The 20,326-nt window shown below is 40.2% G+C and overlaps 1 protein-coding gene across 4 annotated transcripts in view; it reads right to left on the minus strand.

The window, feature by feature from the left end:
• The window catches only part of EMB2766 (structural constituent of nuclear pore), a 175,524-nt gene extending 158,134 nt beyond the window's left edge, over positions 1-17,390 (minus strand). For 2 of the 4 annotated variants that reach the window (XR_016266633.1, XM_089458258.1), the window contains exon 1: positions 15,896-17,390. Coding sequence is in view for 3 of the 4 variants with exons in the window: in XM_089458258.1 (XP_089314384.1) it covers positions 15,896-17,234 (1,339 nt within the window). In the remaining variant the exon portion in view is untranslated. The remainder of the gene's footprint in view (positions 1-15,895) is intronic. The other 2 variants (XM_089458259.1, XM_089458257.1) reach the window with 1 other exon arrangement.
• Between the last annotated feature and the right edge of the window lie 2,936 nt (positions 17,391-20,326).

The raw sequence follows: 20,326 nt of genomic DNA on the forward strand, positions 1-20,326 counted from the left end.
GACCAATCGAGTGTTAAGCCACAGATCAAGTGTCGGTAATATCGAGGAAAGAATGAACCGTCGGATCACTTCATGTCTAGAACATATCGTGACCGTGGAATTGTAAGTTACAAAAGTACATAGTAAAGAAACACACTTTCCCTAACTCTACACTAGGCCAAGTTATACTTAACTATTTCCTGTGTGTCAGAATATCCTAACAATAATAGTGTTTTCCTTAGCAATAGTTATCCATCCAATACTTGTCCTAAATTATTCAACAAGATAGTTGACTCCATAAGGCACTGGTATCAATCGTCTAAATCTAATCTAATCTTTTAAAATCTTGCTTTATCTAAAAACGAGTATTTAGTCGTTTAACTGTGTCTCTCGGATTGGTTAGTTCCCAACTAGTCCTTCTTCCATCCATTTCCGTAGGGTCGACCCCCCTTAGTCTATAGTTGAGAGATAGCTTGAATGGAGAGATTGGGGATCAAGGTGGCAGCCCCCGATCTAAGTTGTTGTCGCACTACCTAGACATTCTATGCGATAACAGTACGCACAACTCAATCCATCATAAAATTTAATTTATCTGACATATACATTGTTCAAAGTACCATCATTTAATTCACCATACAAGATTCATCATATCATCATTTAATTCTCTGCAGATCCGTACATTTGGTATTCTTAATTCCCATGTGACATGTCCATACAATAATGTCTTTCATCACGCCTTTTTAAATTTTTGAGGGGTATTTAATTTTTCAAATTTGTGAAAGTAAAATTATATTTCATTATAGTACAAAAGTATAAGGAAAAAAATTAAGTTCATAGAATATACAAAAATAAAGAAAAAGGGAAAAAAATTATCCCTAAAGAAAGAAAGAAAAAAAAAAATTAAATATATATCCAGGTGGAACTATTATGGGTAAGAGAAGGAAACAAGAGAAAAATGAAGGAAGAAAAACTCCCATTATTAATTCAATTAAAAAGGAGACTCTAATCCTCAGATGGGGTGCCAACCTACAAGTCATCAACCACTTCATTCAGACCTAGCTCAGATAAGACAAATTGTGATGCATGAAGGTAAATCCAGCGTGCAGCATGCTTGGAGTTTAAGGCAATGGATGTTGCACTCCCTTCAACAATCCCAACAACTTCCTCCTCACCTACATGATAATTTGGCCAATACTCATCTCCCACATCTAATCATCATGGAGTACAATCTAGCACATTCAAAAGCTAGAATGATTTCGTGTTCATCATCAGAACTAGACATGTTGATCACACATGGTGGGGTACATAATTTCAACTGATCAAGTTGGATTTATGTCCGCACTATAATAATTGTTTTGGCTTGCATTTACACACACAAAAAGGGAGATTGAAGGTTCCAATTCAACGTATAAAGAAGTGATATATAAGATTCATAATGAAGGTAACATTTATCACAAATTATAGATAAAGTAAATCAAGTCTCCTGATGAAAAAACAGAAGGTTTCCTAAAACTGTAAAAAAATGTGTTTTTCTATTACTTAGACTCAAAAGAACACTTGCAAGAAAAGATATCACTATTTCTATTGATCCTACTAAGCATAAAACCGATGTTAGTATTTAATGTGCTAACCAATTATTTACTTGTGAAAAGATAGACTAGTGAAATGAAAAGTAATATAACCAATTTACAACTAAACATTGGCGATTATACATTTGTATTACAATTCACTATTAGATCCTCAACTCTCCCTCTTACCGACTAAGTTGTTTCCCACCACTCCATTTTATCTCTGAAGTGGATATGCTCGCCCCTTTTTACCATCTTGTCCCCTGCTACTCTTGCCACATCACCACCCAACCTCTCTAGTGATTCCCCCTCCCCCCACTGACTCATGTGCTTCCTTCAAGGAACTATAAAGCTTTCTCGACTTACTCTTCCCTGAAGAAGTCTCATGCACAAGTGTGGGAGCCTCATCTCAATCCCCTGACACCAATGGCCTTGATGAAGATGCCCCTGTAGCCTGTAGTGACCCTATACTTTGAGTTCCTGCACTTTAAGATCCTGCACTCAGAGATCCTGCACTTATGAACTTGTCACCCCATAAGCCAGTAATCCTCCTAACCTCTGTGAACATGTACCAATGGACCCTAAAACCTATAGTGCGCTCCCCTGCCTAAGAGCCTATTGCTTTACACTCCTCTTGTGACCTCCTCACAGTCTTGGTAGGCTAAAACATGAACTTGTAAAGTCTCCCCTCGTAGACACCAATCACTTTAGCAGATGCCATGCAAGATCCCACAAGATACATCAACACCTATCCATCCCAGAATAACACAACATATCCCCTGTCCTCAATATAGGAAACTGATATCAAGTTCCTCCTCAACCCTGGTACATATAGGACCTCTATCACATTCAGAGGTGGCAATGACTCCCTCTGAAAGGATATAGTCCCCACTCATGTTGCTCTGACCTTGGAGTTGTCTGCAAGCACAACCTCCAAGTCCATGTCATCCTCTGAGAGACTCATGAAGTGCTCTCTCACTCCAGTCATATGGTTAGATGCTCCACTGTCAACAAACCATGCACGATAAACTCACCACCAAGGCAAACTCTGAATCAAACTTGGAGGTGAACTCCTCCACCTCAGTTGATGCTCCCACATCCTTCTTCTTCCCCTTCTTCTTGGGATACTTAGAAGCATAGTGACCCATCTCCCCACAAGCAAAGCATTTCACTTTGCTCATGTCCTTTTCCTTCGCCTTATGATTCCCCTTCTCCTACCTTGCTCCTCTAGAAGACCCCTTCTTGGCCTTCCTCTTCTTGCCATTTGCAACAAGAGCAACATTCTCCTCCTCACTTCCCCCGCCACTTTGGCTGCATGCCTTGGCACTGCTCTTAGTCTCCTCTTGGATGAAATCGTCCCACATCCTCCCCCAGTCTAAAAAGTGCTCTTTGGCCACAATGCCATGAATGAATCCATCCCACATCTGAGAGAAACCTTCTAGTGCAATCCTAACCAATCAGTCCTCACGAATAGCCTCTCCCACAGCAGCCAACTCATCCTTCACCTGTGAGATCTTGGTGAAGTATAAGGCCACACTATTGGTCTTGGTCATCTTGGTGTTTCTTAGCTTTTACCTCAACACCATCTTCTTGTTCTCATTGAAACTTTGGTGTAATGTGACTAGAGACTCCCACATCTCAAAAACAAACATTTTCCTAGTCATATGAAAGAATAAGTGATCATTGGTGGCATCGAGAATGATTATCTTCACTTTTACATTCTTCTTGTTGAACTCAGTCAACTGAGTAGGATCCGTAGGAGGTTGCACGACATTCTCCACAATGTCCCATACCTCCAACTCATCAAACAAAAGCATCATCCTCTCCTTCCAAGGCCCAAAGTTTTTTGCCCCTGGCAATCTGTCCTCCACCCTTATACCAGTATCCATGACCCTCACAACCAACAAAATGGAGCAAATTTGTTACTAGGTAATCTCTTCCTTCTTAACCAATAATTCTTTGGGCTTCTGACTGAGGTTTAATGACTGTTGTTCTCTGATAAGCAGAAGTTTTGCTTGTTGGTTTTGTTATCAGCTGACGAAGAATTCAAATCCGGTTGCTCTCAAGCTCTACTACCATGTAGAAAATTATGCTTATGTTGTAGCCCACCCAGTTTCAAGTTTTTGCATGGTTTAATGCCTACAACCCATCATAAACATATGGCTAATATATACATTAATTTTGCATTTGACTTGAAACAAAGAACTACACTACTCTTTTCACTTCAACAACTGATACAAGAGAAAATATGCAAGCACACACACAAGAATTTATATACTTGTTTTTGGTCTAATGACCCTTGGAAAACCCACAAGGGGAAAACCAGTCTTCAAGGAGGAATTTATTTGCTTCTTTGGAAATTTCTTGCAACAATTAATACAACAAGAAATTTCAACTATCTCTTCCCTTGAAGGAGCATCTCTAAGGTCCTCTTTCAACTGAGTTCTGGAATAATATTTTGCACACACAGTGAGCTCTCCTTTAGCAAGAATTTTTGCCTCTTGATAGCTCCTTTTAATCAGGAACTCGAACTCTGAATAGTCAATTGTCCTCTCTTGAACTCAGGTATACATAGCAGAAAACACACCTTAAACTCACAGGTGTTTCCTCCCTAAACTCATGTTGCTCCACACTTAAAAAACAGACCAGAAAATCTAGCTAAGCGTGCCTAGGAAACTCGGATTTTGTGAAGGGTGACTAGAAGAGTATATGCACTGCCCCAGACTAAGATATACTTTAATTTGGCTCAGAAAATGTTAAAATTTGGCAGCCTCAGGATGAATTTCCCCATGGAAACCCTCAAGCCACAAAGGAAGAATTATAAGTTGATCAAAGGGAATTAATTGGACAAATAATTATAAAAGGGTTTGGAAATATATATATTTAAATGTTAATGTCAAATTCAAAAAAAAGTTTTCCCTCCAAATCAAAGCCGGTCTCAAATTGACATCATCGAATTATATAAATTAATGAGAAGTCTCATTAAAGGTATCACTAAAAAAATTGCATGGTTTGCATATTTCATTCGGTAGTATGATCCGCAATTCATATTTTGTGTCATGAATTTAATAAACTAGGATCGCATTCTTTGTTTCGTATATCCTTGCAGCATCACAGATTCGATATTCAGCATCATGATCTCGTCACCTATTCTCTCCACAACATATCTCTTGTGATAACATGGCATGGCATTGCAATTGGCAGCATGTCACCAGCATCGCTTTGTATAAACATTGCTTTGCATGGATATCATTGTTATGGGTATCACAGTCATGACACATCACATACAGTCATGGCACATCGCTTACAATGTTTGCCATCACATTACATATGTGATATAGTCATGGTATCGCGTACAGTTATGGCACATCGCATACAGTCTTGGCCATCGCATTACATATGTGACACAGTCGTGGCATCACATACAATAATGGCACGTTGCATACAGTGATGGCAGCGCATACAATTATGGCACATCGCATGTAGTCTTGGCCATCACATTACATATGTGTTACTGTCTCGACATCACACACCGTCTTGGCATCTCTGTACATCACATCAGTTGGCATCACACTGTGGTATGGTTTATCTGTACATTCATTGCATGGCATGGCACAGAGGTATGGTATCTTTTTATATCGCATTGCATGGCATGTCATTGTGGTATGTACAGCATCATGTATGGCATCTACTCTTGCACAGTTAAGATATTTAGTTATATGTATGATCCCTCTATGAGCTTGTATGGTTCCTCTATGATCACATGTATCTCAGTCCAATTATAAGTATGAATGGCATCACAGTATCACAGTAGTTGTATGATTAATCTTGGTCTTAGCTTCAATAGTAAAGTTAACATCGTTATAGTTGCATATCTTTGTGTTACAAGTACTCAGTTCCTTTGCATAAATATGGTGAAACTACAGTAGTGTATAAGGCATCACAGATATATGGAAGGCTCCACTGTTATATGTATGGCATTCCTCTTAGTCATATGTAAGGTATCACAGTTTCTCATTGATGTATCTCATAGCAATAAGGGTATTTACATGTTGCAATACCAATGACGATATGGCTAGTCATCAATGATAATGTAACAGCAATGTCGATGAATCTTGTTCACAAACGAAGTTGTGAACAAGAGATATATATAGGCCCTGGGCAGCCTGTTGATACCTATACTTTGTATCTCAGCTAAACATTTGATGAAATCTAATAAAAGAAGAAGAATTAAATTTTGCGTTTTCCCCCTTATGTGGTTTTGCCCTAATCTCCGACCAAATCCTAGTATCTTTATTTGTGCATGCTTCTCTTCTGTTGTTTCGTTATGTTCTGCTACATTTCTAATGTTATTATTCTTTCTACATAATTGCATATGATGAAATATTGTTATAATGTTGTGGGGTGAATTCACTATGGAAATGATGTAATGTAATTATCAAAGCAAAGAACAATGAATCCCTAAGAAAAACTAACCAAAAAGACCCTCGAACTGTGTGCAAACAATGGTTGAGACTACCTCCATGAACTTTGACCTCTCTTATAGACTTAAACTCGGCCTCCAAGAGATTTGATCTGCGGTGTAATGGTCCTTGTTCTCTGCTACAGAATTTCTCACACAAATTCTCTTCCTCCTCTCAAGCTCTCCTCTCCTAAATAGCTCTCTTGAGAACAATCATGGTAACTCTTCATTTTCCCTTTTTGTCTTCTAAAGTGAGAATAAACCTAATGCTAGAGATCTAATGGCTGATATTAAATCTCAGCCCATTAGATCGAGGGTAGAGATTATTTCCCTCTCTTGACCCCTTTCTCATGTGGTCCCCCTCAATTAATTAGCTCCTAGTCACTTTTTAATATTTGCACCTTGTGCACTTTATCTCTCATAATATGACTTTTAAAACATAAAAATCACTTTAATATTATAAAGTCACTTTGTACTTTTCACATAAAGTCACTTTATAACATTAGTGACTTTAATAAATTAAAGTACATGGTGCCTAACACATAAAAAGTACTTTAGCTCCTAGAAATTAATGAAACTCGTAATGTCAGTAGACAAAGGGATCATTAATGTGTCTTCCTAGGCCAAAAGGGTAAATGCCTAGGAAACACTTCTTTGTTACCATTTTTCTCAACACAGAGATATATAACCTTCTGTGCAACCCTATTGTGGCTTACAAATCTGAAGAGTGAGTTATTTATGAGGAGAAACATGTTGAATTTACTAACTATGGTCAATCTTCAAAATGTATATTTGTATCATTGATGTATTTGATTTAATATACTTATTATTTGTCAAGCATGTTCTTCACGCTCATTATTGTCAAAAGAAGAATTTATGAAAGGTATTCGTGACCTTTGCAAAAGAAAGATTTGAATTTTCAATTTGTATTTTTGCCTCAACAAGTGACCATGTCGACCCTCCAAGCCATCATGTCGACTTGCCCAAAGAGACACCCATTCGCATCACTTGAAGGCTATAAGTAGCCCTTTTGATCTCCCTCCAGAGCACTTCGGATTATGAACATATCTCTATTCGAAGCAAGGTTGTGGAGAGCTCTGCCCCTAAATTCGCTCTCGAAGCATGCTCCACTTTGAAGCGCTAGGGAAGCGACCTTGGGAGCGCACTCCCAATTCACTCTTGTTTGGGAGCAAATTGCAGGAGCACACTCATGGTAAATAAAAAATTGTTCCCTGGATATAGGGAGTGATCGCTCTCGTATTGCTCCCCATCGCTCAGGGAGAAAATTTTAATCGCAGGGAGCAATACGAGAGCAATCTCTCCCCAATCGCTCCCATGGAAAAAATTGCTCCCGCCCTTCTGAAATTCGGGCGCAACCAAGGCAAGAGGGGCAACTTTTTGTATAAAAAAAAGGGAGGGGAAAAACAATAAAAAGCCTCCTCCCCTCCCACATTATCACCATTTCATTTGTGATAAAGAGAGATTGAGAACATTTGAGAGAGTATGAGCCTGAGTAGGTTGTGGAAGATTATTGGATCTTGCAAGCTTGGGAGATTGACAAGAGATTGTTGGAGCTTGCAAGCTTGGGAGATTGACGACAGATTGTTGGAGAGCCAAAGAGGTAGGGTCTAATCCCATTCTTTTTTTCCATGTAACATTTGTGTAAAAATATGTTGAATGTTCAATGAATCTAGAACCTAGATGTTCTTCTTCTCTTCTCCTACTCTTTACCACTCCTCCCTCATTTTATTATAGGCAATAATCTCAACCTTCAACAAGCATGATGGTTATATGGCTTAGCCTTATCTTATTGATTTTTTGCTATGATGATGGTCTTGGGAAGTGGGTAGTGGTCAAGAATACCCCGGAGAAGAGTACCAAGAGGATGTTAATTTATAGGGTAGTTCCCTTAAATGATTTCATGATTATTCTTTTCATCCATTCTTACATTTATTATTATACATCATAATAATAATTATTCAAATAACTACAATAAATAACAAAACATGAAGAGACAACTACACAAGAATTTACCTTAAGAAAACACCACTCCAAGGAGTAAAACCCAGCAATCCTTTCCTTATATAATCTAGTCAACAAGAGAGACATCAAAGTCAGACACAATTACAAACCTGCTTCATCCTCCTAGTCAAGCCTTGCTCCATTAGAGTGCCTCAGTCCTACTCAAATATGCTTCAAGCATAGCCTCAAACTTCTGTCATTTTCATGCCATCAAATTATTCTACATTTGCCTCAGGTTTCTCTCTTTGACGACCTCAGATTCACATTGTTGTAGCCTTAGATAGACCCGAATTATCCACAGTTAGTTTGCCTCAAGTTCGTCCACTTAAGAGCCTCAGATAGGACCAAATTTGTCTTCCACAAAAGAGGTGCAAATTAGATGCCAAATGGAGGAGCACAAATGTCAATATATAGTGTTTCTTCTTGTTGAATGTGTGCCTTTCCAACTGAGCCGACTTGACTAGGAGGAGATCCACTAGGCTACAATGGAGCCAAAATATTTAAATTTAAAATTCAAATTTTCATCTTTTGAAATGAGAATGAAGAACATGCTCAAAAATAAAATAAATATATAAATAAAAATTTACATTATGAAGACCGACCATAGTTACAAAATTCAATAGAGGAAGAGGATGAGGATAATGGGAGTGAAGATGATGGAAAGAAAACTAGGGTAGACCAAACACCCTTGTGGAAATATGTCACAAGGCTTGGAGGAGGGAACGGGGGTGGAACCGCTAAATTTGTATGCCTCCATTGCAATGCCACTTACACAAGTTCATATACTTGTGCCAAAAAGCATCTATGTGGGAAAATGGATGGGTTCATTATATAAAGAAAGGCAAGAAAATGATAAGTTTCATTATCAATCATAGCAATACCCATGGCCTTTTCCGTAGTCACTCAAGGTTGGAGCTATTGAAGACAGCAAAGACTAGATTTGTTAGTTATTACCTCACCTTCAGGAGCCTTTCGAAGGTAAGAGAGGCATTGGCTAGCATGGTATCAAGTGAATCATAGCAGATATTAAAGGACAAGGTTGCAACAGCATCTGACAAGAAGGATTTTCAAGAGGTGGAGGACATCATTCTTGATGGTGAGTTTTGGACAAGTGTGAGGAATGTTTTGCAGTTCACCAAACCCATTTATAACATGATTTGTTTTGCAAATACAACTGCGCCAGTGATGGGGGAGGTGTATGAACAAATGGATAGCATGTTAGGGCAAATAAAAGATATTATTGAGCCAAAAGATCCCATCTTGTATGATCGTATTCACAAACATGTGGTCAAAAGGTGGGATAATCAGAATCTTAATGTTCCACTCAATGCTTTGGCATATGCCCTTACGCCAAAATACTACTATCCATCTTGGTTGGCCCAACCTGCACCTAGGGGTGGGGTTAGGAGAAAACACCCTACAGATCTAGAGGTACAAAATGGGTATATGACCGTAATAGACAAGTTGGTGTCAGGCAAGGAGGTGTGTGCCAAATTGCGCGGAGAATTGGGCAAATATTTTAGTCAAACTAGAGTGTTTGGTTCTTTGCATGTTATTGATGATAGAGATAGAATGGATCGTATTGAGTGGTGGAACATGCATGACTTTGGGGGGCCTTTGGCAAAATTGGAAGTTAAGTGCTTTCACAAGTGGTTAATACTCCTTCTGCAAAGAGGTACAAAAGGGGTATATGACCGTAATAAACAAGTTGGTGTCAGGCAAGGAGGTGTGTGCCAGATTGCGCGGAGAATTGGGCAAATATTTTAGTCAAACTAGAGTGTTTGGTTCTTTGCATGTTATTGATGATAAAGATAGAATGGATCGTATTGAGTGGTGGAACATGCATGACTTTGGGGGGCCTTTGGCAAAATTGGAAGTTAGTGCTTTCACAAGTGGTTAATACTCCTTCTGCAAAGAGGTGCTAGAGCACATGTAGTTTCATCCACAATGTCAAATGAAATTGCCTCAATGAAAACCGGGAAAAAAGCTTGGTTTATGTACAATACAACTTAAGGTTGTTTACACATTATAGTGAGCGGGCTCAATATGATAAAGTATATGTCACTTAGGAGAACAACCCGAAGGAGAACAAATTGGAGGATGGAACCTTACATTTGGAACAATTAGAAACAGAACTTATGAAAGATGATGATGAAGCGAGAGCAACAGCATCAACAACCATGCCACCCCCATCATCCACTAACAGTGCTAGAGTTACCGACTTTGTCGCGCCTCCATCTGCAACATCACGTGGAAATCATGTGCCTTTTGGTTTTGGATGTGGTCATCCAATTATGCGAGAGGAGACTCCCAATAAACCGTGATAAAACAAATTAGAAGTTTCTAGTGGCAAGAGGAAATTATAGTATATAATAGATCTACTTGTCTTTTCTAGTTTCTAGTACCTTTTATAACTATTCGTAGAAAATTAATGATTTGTGCCCTTACCCCAGTTTACAAATTTGCATGTGTTTATTTGACCCAGCCCACATGTTTTGTCATGTTGATATAAATTTCATAATGCATTAGCTGAAATTAATACAAAATTTAGGCAAGCATTCAAGCATGAGACACTTGTTTTTGGTCAAGGTGACCCTGGAAAAACCCCACAGCCTCTTGGAGAAAACCAGTCTTCAAAGGAGGATTTTATTTTGCTTCTTAAAGGAAATTTTACAACAATAATACAACAAGAAATCCAAACTTATCTCATTCTCTTAAGTAGCATCTCAGAGGTCTTCATTCAGTTGAGTTGTGGACTAATATTTATTTCTCACAGCCTGCTCTCCTCTAGCTGTAGATTTTCCCTCTTCTCAGCTCCTTAAATACTAGGAATTTACACCACAAAACAATCACTATAGCAGCCTTTGAAACTCGGTTTCTTCAGTTCAAAGTGTGCCCACAAATCTCAGGTAATTTCTCTCCCAACCAAGCAGCTCCATGCACAAAAATGGAGGCCCAAAAATCTCGTTCCATTGGCCCAAAATTATTGTTGGGCTATTCTAGAAATCTCAGAACTCGTGAAGGTGAGTGGCTAGAGTAATACACTGGCCCTAACTGATATTTGACTCATAAATGACCCATTACTTGAGTGTTGAAGCTAACAGAGGTTGCCTCCCAGTGATTCGAATCCCCTTTCCAGACTTGAACTCTGCCCTGGTATTAAATTCGAACTATTGTAGATGAACTCTTAGTCTTTGCTGTAAAGTTTCTTCTTGCAAAAATGTTGCCTCCTTTCTCAAGTTGCTCTCCTCTTGTCCTCTCAATAATCTCATGAGTGTGTAATGAAGAATGAGCTCTCCCTTTTCCCTTTCATCTCTTAGAAAAGTTTGAATCCCTAAACCTGGGATTAAATGGATGAGATTTAATCTCAAGATGTGTGGTTGAGATTAACTCTCACAATTGACCCCCCTCACACATTGGCCCCATTACCTAAAAGCCTCCTAGTACCTTTTTCAAGTTGTGTACTTTTTTTCTATTTTTCTCATAAAGTGATTTTTTAACTCACTTTAATATTAGAAGAGTAAACTTAGTACTTTACACGTAAAGTCACTTTATAAAGTACAAGTGACTTTAATATTAGAAAAGCACATGGTACAATGCTTTTAAGTACCTTTTCCACCCATGACATTAATATAACTCATAAATGTCACCAAGACAAAAGTGATTAATGTGTCTATTAGGCTAAAAGGGATAAATGTCTAGTAACACCTCTCCTTAGTACTATTTCCAACACTATTGACTCTTTCATATTTATAGTGGTATTTTTTGTAAACAATATATGACAATTTAATTTTGAAGTTTGAAGTTGGCAATTATAACTCATTGGTAATGAATTATGAATATGATACTTCTTGAAAGTTGAAGCATTTAATTTCATGTTTGATATTCTTCGTTATAGTTTGGTAATGATTACAAGCAATGTTTTAAAACTCTAACTCCGACCCGGTCGGCTCGATTTCAATGACTCGATCGTTGTAAAAAATACATTAAATATTCTTTAAAAACAAAAAACAAAAACAAAAACAAAAACAAAAAAAAACAAAAAACAAAAAATTTTAAATATTTTCATTCATGTTTCCAAACACACAGCATTAGAATATAGATAGAAGGCAACATATAATCAAAGTAGGCTCATGAATATATCCATAATATCAAAATGGCACCCAGGGCATTGTCCAATACATATATGATGATGTTATAGAGATCAAAAAAAACACATAACCAAGGAGGCTAGAAATGGCGTTATCCTCCAAAATAGATTGTAAGTCATCAAGGAACTAATACAAGGGTCCAAGAGTGTTCCTCGATCCAAGAAAGTCCCAAAGTGAATGTGTACATCTTCAAAAGGTGCATCCTCCACCATGATGTCATCTAGGAGAGACCCTATGTCACCCTTTTCAGGCATGTGAGTGACATGGCACCACTAAGGGTAAGCATTGACATCAAGAGGGATGTGCTAGCCCTCCTAAGTCATCTCAATGATAACCATCCTCATCTATGCTTTGGAAGAAGGCACCATCCACTAAAATAGGGTCAAGGCCAGCCAAGGGGCATCTCTAGTCCATTTGGGCATATCATCAAATAGTCCAATGTCCAAGCTTTTAAGTTTAGTGTTTTAGAATTTGGAGGCTCATCAAGGGGTGTAGCATCACGTGGAATCAACTCAAGGCTCGATGCTCATCTTTGGAGGGCCAAGGTTGGGGCCACAAAGTTAGGTTTGCTTTAAGAAAGGGGCAAAGAACCTATTGGAAGGTTTCGAATAAGAATGAAGCTATCCCTTAAGGAATCTTTACTACATATGTGATACCACCTAAACAAACCTCTCAAAATCAAGCGAGATAAACTTATTTAGGGACAAAAAACCATTAAAGTATCATCATGAAAACCTTGGGGTCCCCCAAAAGCAAAAAAAAAATATTTAAAAATCGTCATTTTTTAATTCACGGGCCGCTGTCATCCAACTCGGCTGAGTAGGCTTGGACTCAGCCGAGCCGACCGAGTTATTACCGAGCCGACCGAGTTATTACCGAGTCGACCAAGTTGTCAGACAACTCAGCCGAACCGGTTCACTGGCCGAATCGACCCAGTGAGGCCTTGACTCGGACCAACTCAACCGAATCGGTTCCGAGCCGGTCGAATCTTAAAACACCGGTTACAAGTACAACTTTAGTGATGACAAATGTTATATACTGAATTTTGAAAGTTTGAAACTTTAAGATTGATGAATCATGAGACTCGATATGTTGTAACATGTAACTTGTGGACATGTGGTTGATGAAGATTATAACTTCTAGATGATTGATGTTATATGGTGTAATCCATGTTTTTTATGATTTTTATATCTCATTCACCATTTTAAGTGTTTTTGTTGACATATATGCATCAAAATATATAAGAATATATATTATATAAAATTTGCTCCTGACCCGAAAGCTTTTAAAAATTGTCGCTCCCTGCTTCCAAGTAGCCTTGGTTCTAAGCAAAGAAGACAAGGAGTATAAAGGCCGAAAACAAAAGGAATAAATACACTTTATCTGACCTCACTCTAGTAGACAAAGGAGGTTGAGTTCTGGACGAGTTTCTATGGCATACTTTTGTAGAATAGTGCGAAATTTGACTAAGTTGCAAACCAAATTTCAACCCTCTTGTAGACCTGAAGTTGACCTTGTCGCAAAAATCTTGTGGACAAATTTGAGGACACTTGTCTAGGAATTTGGGGAGGAGGGTATTGTTGATGTCTTTTGTATAATTGCTTAACAATGGAATAATGAGTAATAAATAAGAATGTGGAAAAGTCAAAATCATTAAACATAATTATTTGTATAGAAGACACCATAAAATATTAACAAAACACCTACTGTAATTATCTTCTCAGACTGAAGAGTTTATATAAACAGCCTAGGTTCGGTGCAAAAGAATAGTATAGAATAGATGATAGCAAGTTGCAAAACTCTGTTGGATTGTTAATAGTTGATTTGGCTATTTACATTTGCAACAGCAAAGTACTGGTGGAATATTGACTGTGTACATTCATTGTCTTGATTTTTAGGGAATATCTCATTGTTGTTGGTTATATTATTCATGCATTTTCATTGTTGGTGTTAAATGATTGTGCAATATATGAAAGAATATTTGTTGTGGTGTAAATAAATGAATTATTGTTCTACTGGGAAACCCTAGGTTGAATAAGAACCCTAGGACATTACAAGCCACAAAAGTATATCAGTGGCTTTGTTAAGTACCATACGATAGATTCAAAGTGGGAGCACAAAAATGGCTCTTGTATAAAGAAAGATGCAAAAGGAAAAGCAAGAATTAACTTAAAATGAGATAAGATATGAATACTACACTAATAACAAAAACTCAATCTAGGATGGTAAACAAGGAGAAAGGAACCATGATCTAGGATACAAATAGAGCTAGCATTATCTCCAGTGTAACTAGGACATAAGACTAGCCCCCCTTAAGCTCACAGATTTGGGTCAAAGTAACTTTGTTATCAATCTATCTCTTCATGCAACTAGCAAGGAGGAACACCGCAAAGAAGGAAGTTATCATTTGGGTAGGTATTGGTCTATACAAGGGACAAAGGGACTAGCAACAAAATCTAAGTACCTCCTATATGTATACCTCCTAGCACCTTTCATCTAACTAGTGGAAGAGACTAGAGAGGGTTCCCTTAAGAAGCAATGAAACCACCTTCAAATCTCATAATAAATGGGGCAACAAAATATTAAGCGCTCCTCTATCTCGACCTCTCGGAGATGGCACAATTTGCTAATCCTACCTAACCAGTGGAGCTAGTGTACCACCTCCACTCAAAATATGTAAGGCTACTCTAACCTAGCTAAGGGGAGTGCAATGAGCATGCAACTAGTGACAACTACAACTACCTCATCATTCGAGACAATCTATGAACATTCTCCTATAGGAGTGAAAAAATTGAGACTTGTCCTTTTATATGCTTGTTTTTCTCCTCGTGACAAATGATTCATTGAAGATATGATAGGCACCTTTAAGCAAGTTAAGTGAAATATTAAAGAACACAATGAAGTGTACTAGGTTAGAAATGACATAAAAAGGGAGAGAAGTGATATCAAAATGGTTATTTAGTGATCATGTATTTACATGATTAATTCCACTAAGGCCAGTATAACAAATTAAAAATGAAAGCCCAATGCATTAGGTCAAGTGGTTGAGTGTTGTGAATTACAAGTAGGAGGACATGAGGTCTAGTCCCTGAGGCGACTGCCTTCGTGAATATCATTGTGCCTCACTTGCTGTCCCCACTAAAATAGGTTGCCAAAACTACAATTGGCCAATTTACCCTTGGTACCATCCTTGAAATGAGAGGAGTGAACCGAGAGCTATTCCTAGGATAAATCTGGCCAAAGTTCCCCGTTTAAACTGCTGAGATGGATTTATTTGGGGAAATGGAGGTAGGGATGCATTGAATGAAGTTGGGGTTCACAGCCAAGTACCTTCTCAATTTTTTTCAAGTGTTTGTGGCTAAAAGAGCCTGAACATCGTTTTCTTGGATAAATGATAAATTTATTTGGTTGTTTTATTTCATGTTTTTTCTTGTTTTCCCCAGGATTTGGAATTTTAGCTACCGAAAAATTTAATCATTTTTCAAGCCTATAAACCCGACTTGTCATTGCTCAGGTTCTTGTTTTATTGCATTAAACATGAAATTCAAACTGTTTGTCAAAATATCATAATTAAAGCCTGTGATGGATAGATACTTGCAATAAAGAATGATATGGAGTAAATAATCAAGTATTTATGGATGAAAAAATACACAATTTTCAGTTTGCAGTGACGAAAAGACAACGCAAAGCTTACATAGAAAATGCGTACTCACTAATTAACAACGGTGCAGATGTTGATGACGTTGATGCTGAAGATAAGGAGAAGCTAGGGAATGCGCCAGATGTGCCGGCAGAACTTGCCCCTGTCAAAGATGGCTGCCCAAAAGACTGCATTCCTGTAGAAGCAGAAGTAGCAACAACGGTAGACTGTTTTGCCGCACTGGATTGACCGAGCAAAGGAAACGATACGCCTGTAGAGGAAGCGGATGAACCAAACCCTCCAGATAATGAAGGCATCTGTGAGGATGGCGCAGCAGTTGCAGCACCAGAACCCACATTGCCAAATCCAAATGAAGGCTGAGATGAGCTAGACCCGGAAAATGAAGAAGCCGGGGTTCCAAAAGCTAAGCCTGGTGTCGAAGTGGATGATGACGCGGGAGTTCCAAATGGAAAACCTGGGGTGGAAACCGAAGATGGCCCGGAAGTACCAAAAGACAGACTTGAGGTTGAAGACGATGAGGTTGCCACTGCAGTGTTGAAAGCAAAGGGTGCGGCTGAAGATGCTTGTGTAGGTGTTCCAAAAGACGTGCCTGGGGTTTTGAACGCCGATGCCGGGGTCCCAAACAATGGAGCTGGGCTCGAAGCGGGCTGTGTGGGCGTCCCAAAAGAAGGTCCCGGGGTCGACCCTGGCTGGGAAGCTGCACCGAAAGACAGACCGCTCGTTGAGGATGAGGACGTCGGGGTCGCAAAAGAAAAACCTGAGGCTGAAGCCGACGATGCAGCGGGCGTACCGAAGGACAAACTGGGGCTCGAAGTAGCGGGAGTACTAAAAGATTGGGTTGCTGCGGAGGACGTCGGGGTACCGAATGGGAAACCCGCGGATGACGCCGGGTTGCTAAAAGCGAAAGAAGGCGTGGCCGAAGTCAAAGCAGCGGTGCCAAACAGGAAACTGGGGGCTGAGGCCGAGGAAGATGCAGGTGCCGAAGATGCAGACGTGCCGAACGAAAAAGAAGGTGCTGGAGCCGAGGACGAACCTAAAGAAAAGCTAGTGAACGAGGAAGCCGTGGATTTAGGTTGAAAAGTGGAGCCACCGCCGAACGAGAACGCAGGCGTAGACGATGGTGCCGAGGTCTGAGACGACGGGGTTCCGAAATTTGAAGGGGAAGACAACGGTGTTCCGAACAATGCAGATGATTGCGTTGAAGATCCGAATAGTGAGGATGCAGAGGAGGGTGTTGCTGCTGAAGTGGACGACGAGCCGAAGATCGAAGAGCCCGCGGGTTGGTTAGGGAACGAAAAACCGAAACTCGGCTGGGATGCAGAGCCGGTGGAGGCGCCCATGGCAGGCGTTGAAGACGAGGATGAGCCGAACGAGAAACCCGTTCCTGCCATTGTTGAAGTATGTGTTTCCTGCAAATGAGCTTAAACCGTGCACCCTACCTTTCCGATGGTTTCATAATTTTCGGTAGCAGAGCTCATCAGAGAATGAAAAAACTCTTGAAATTGGAGGGAAAGAACGCTAAATGATTTTCATTCTTTCTAATTTTTACTTGAATTTATCAGTTTTTATTTCTACTTTAACTTATGCACGCTCGTTGTGGGTTGCTTGTGAAGCAATAGAGTCGTCATGTAACTACAACGTTAGCATGGTACCATTGAGATCAATCCCATATCTATGTAAAATGAATTTTTGTGTATAGTAAGACATTTTCATCAATAATTATTTGGGGTTTGTGTTAGGGAATGTCTATCTCTCAAGTCTCATTACAACTCGTCAATATTATTGTATATAAATTTTATATTTTTCTAGTTTTGAATATGTGATTTCCATTTTTAACCATCACGGTCACTCAAATTTCCATCTCCACTCTCAGTTTTATTAGGAGGATGGTTAGTGAGGGTAGGGGTTGGGAGAGATATTAGGGAAAATTTATATACCCCCACAAAGGTCGGAAGTGGGTAGAGAGCTATTGGTGAAAACTTGTTAAGTTTTCTCTAAGATATCTCTATGAGGGCAGTGGTAAGTTTTCCCCAATATCTCATCCCTCCCCGACCTAAGAGATATTAGGGAAAACTTAACATCACCAACATCACCCTCATATATGAGGGTGATGTTAAGTTTTAGGGAAAACTTGCTAGGTGTGAATGGGGGAACATTAGACAAAACTCAACAACACCCTCATATCTGAAGTCGATGGGAGATATTAGGGAAAACATCATATGGGATAGGGAAAGATATTAGGAAAAACTTATTAATTTTTCATGAATATCTCCCCATATAGGGTAAGAGTAGGGAGATATTAATGAAAAACTTAAGCTTTCCCTAACATATCAGCTTATATAAGTGTCACGCCCCTACACCTGTGGTAGTCTTTCAACCGCTTATAGCGAGGTGCGGCACTACCAATCGTTTTCTTTTCACCAATACTTACGATTGTAGACTACGCCTAACATTCCACTTATCCTACTTAGTTTGTGTTTCGCAACCAAGTATTATTAATGTGTTCCTTTATACAAGTGAAAGCCCATAACATTCACATAAACAGCATTATACAATAGAAATGCACAACAGTATAAAGGGAGGGGTAACTCCCTGCAATATGAGTCTGCCCGAATCAATATATATAATCTTCTTTTACAAGTACAAGTTAAATCTTGGGAAACCCCAAATTTACACTTAGCCAATTTTCAACTTCGGCAAACTCGGTTGCCCAGCTCATCGGCACCTCCGCACGGTCGCCGCACGACTCACCAACCCTTTGTTCACCTCGTCACACAATCGTGTTGTTTGCCCAACTTGGGCGTGCCCCGTCGTAATCAAGTCGCCACACATGGGCGCCTCCGCACAAGTCACGCCTCCGTTCACAATCTCAGCACTTCATCGTTTCACCGTACACAACTTCCGCGTTTGCCTCTGCACAACGAGCGGGCGCTCACCCGAGCTACCTAAGAACCCGTGCACAACCACCCAACCGCACAACCGGGCGTTCACGCCTTCGCACAACTGGGCGCCCTTGCCTTCACCCGTGCACGCCTTGCACAACCGGGCGCCCACGCCTTACCCGTGCACGCCTTACTTCGACCAGCCTTCGTTTAGACTTGTGCGTTCAAGAGACCTGCCCAAGACTTGGGCGCATATCCATCTGCGCCTTCCTCTTTTCTGCGCCCTCTTCTCCACGCACTTCTCCTTGAAGACTTGCTTGTCGAATGATGATCTTTCGTTCCAAACTCATCGCATATATATAAGGTGCGTTGGGCAAGTCTTGGCTGCCCAGCCGACTTGCCAACGCCCTATACCTCCATCGCAAAACGCCCTCCAACCATGTCGGCCTTCGTTCTAACGCGTTGTAAGCATAGGTCGGCCCGTGGGTGTACTCCATCCATGCTCCCACGCCTATAAACATGTCTCGCCCTTCCTCCATGCGTTATTATCACATAACCTTCGCGCACTTCGGTTAGGACTCGCACTTCGCACCTTCGTTCACTGTCGAACTTGGTCGCACTTCATCCGGCGGGCGTGCCAAGGACCGCAGGTCCTTACATCCTCCTCCACCTGAAGTCGTTGTCGTCCTCGACAACATGCCATCCTGGTAGCCATCCACCAAGATCATCAACAACTGTCTCATCCATGATGTCAACTCCTCCACATACTGCAACCATCCCTGCAACATATGTAGAACCATCGTCTCCATCATGTCTCGTCCCAGCAACCATCTGTCACCAAGATCACCATACCAAGGTATACACCCCATCGGTATGTCATACATCGGAAATCATCTCAATCCATGATCATCAACCGCTCTGTCACAATCTCCACATGCTGCTCCCCATCGTGGAAGGCTGGTCCCTCCATCTCAAGCTACATGCTTCCTGCAACCTCTCGTGTCGACCTCATCATGTGTTGTCCTCGTGTGAACTGCTGCCATGATACTCCAACATAATGCTAACACATCTCTGTACATGTCGGCCCCCATGTTTGAACTAGTCGGGTGATCAGTCCAACTATCACGCTCAAACCATGAGAATGCACTTCCTCATGCCACCATCAGTTGTTTCTCAGAACATCCCGTCACATCCTCAACTCGATCAAGAATCCATCTCCATACAAGTGTAAGCCATGCTCAGGTCCATGAAGTAGTCTTCATCTCATCTGCAACATGTTGTCCATGATGTTTGGTACCAATGTGCTGCCTGAAATCAGCCACATCTATCCCAACATCATCATCCATATGTGTGCCTCCTCAACATGAAGAGACCATCTCATCAACTCCGACTCTCGATGTGCCACATCCAGGTCCATGAAGCAACCTCCATCATATCTGCAATGTGCCATCCCTCAAGTCTGCCATAGAAACAAGTATACACCTGTCTCATCTATCCATGTGCTGCCCATGATCATAGATCAATCAGCTCCCATGTGTCAAAAGTGGTTGAGTCTCGGCTCAACCCATGCCCAAGTGTTGCCACAAAGGCATCATCATCGT

The sequence above is a fragment of the Pinus tabuliformis genome, chromosome 7 (assembly GCF_031772625.1).
Source record: "Pinus tabuliformis cultivar Carrire ecotype Pingquan chromosome 7, CPIR1, whole genome shotgun sequence".
NCBI lineage: Eukaryota > Viridiplantae > Streptophyta > Pinopsida > Pinales > Pinaceae > Pinus > Pinus tabuliformis.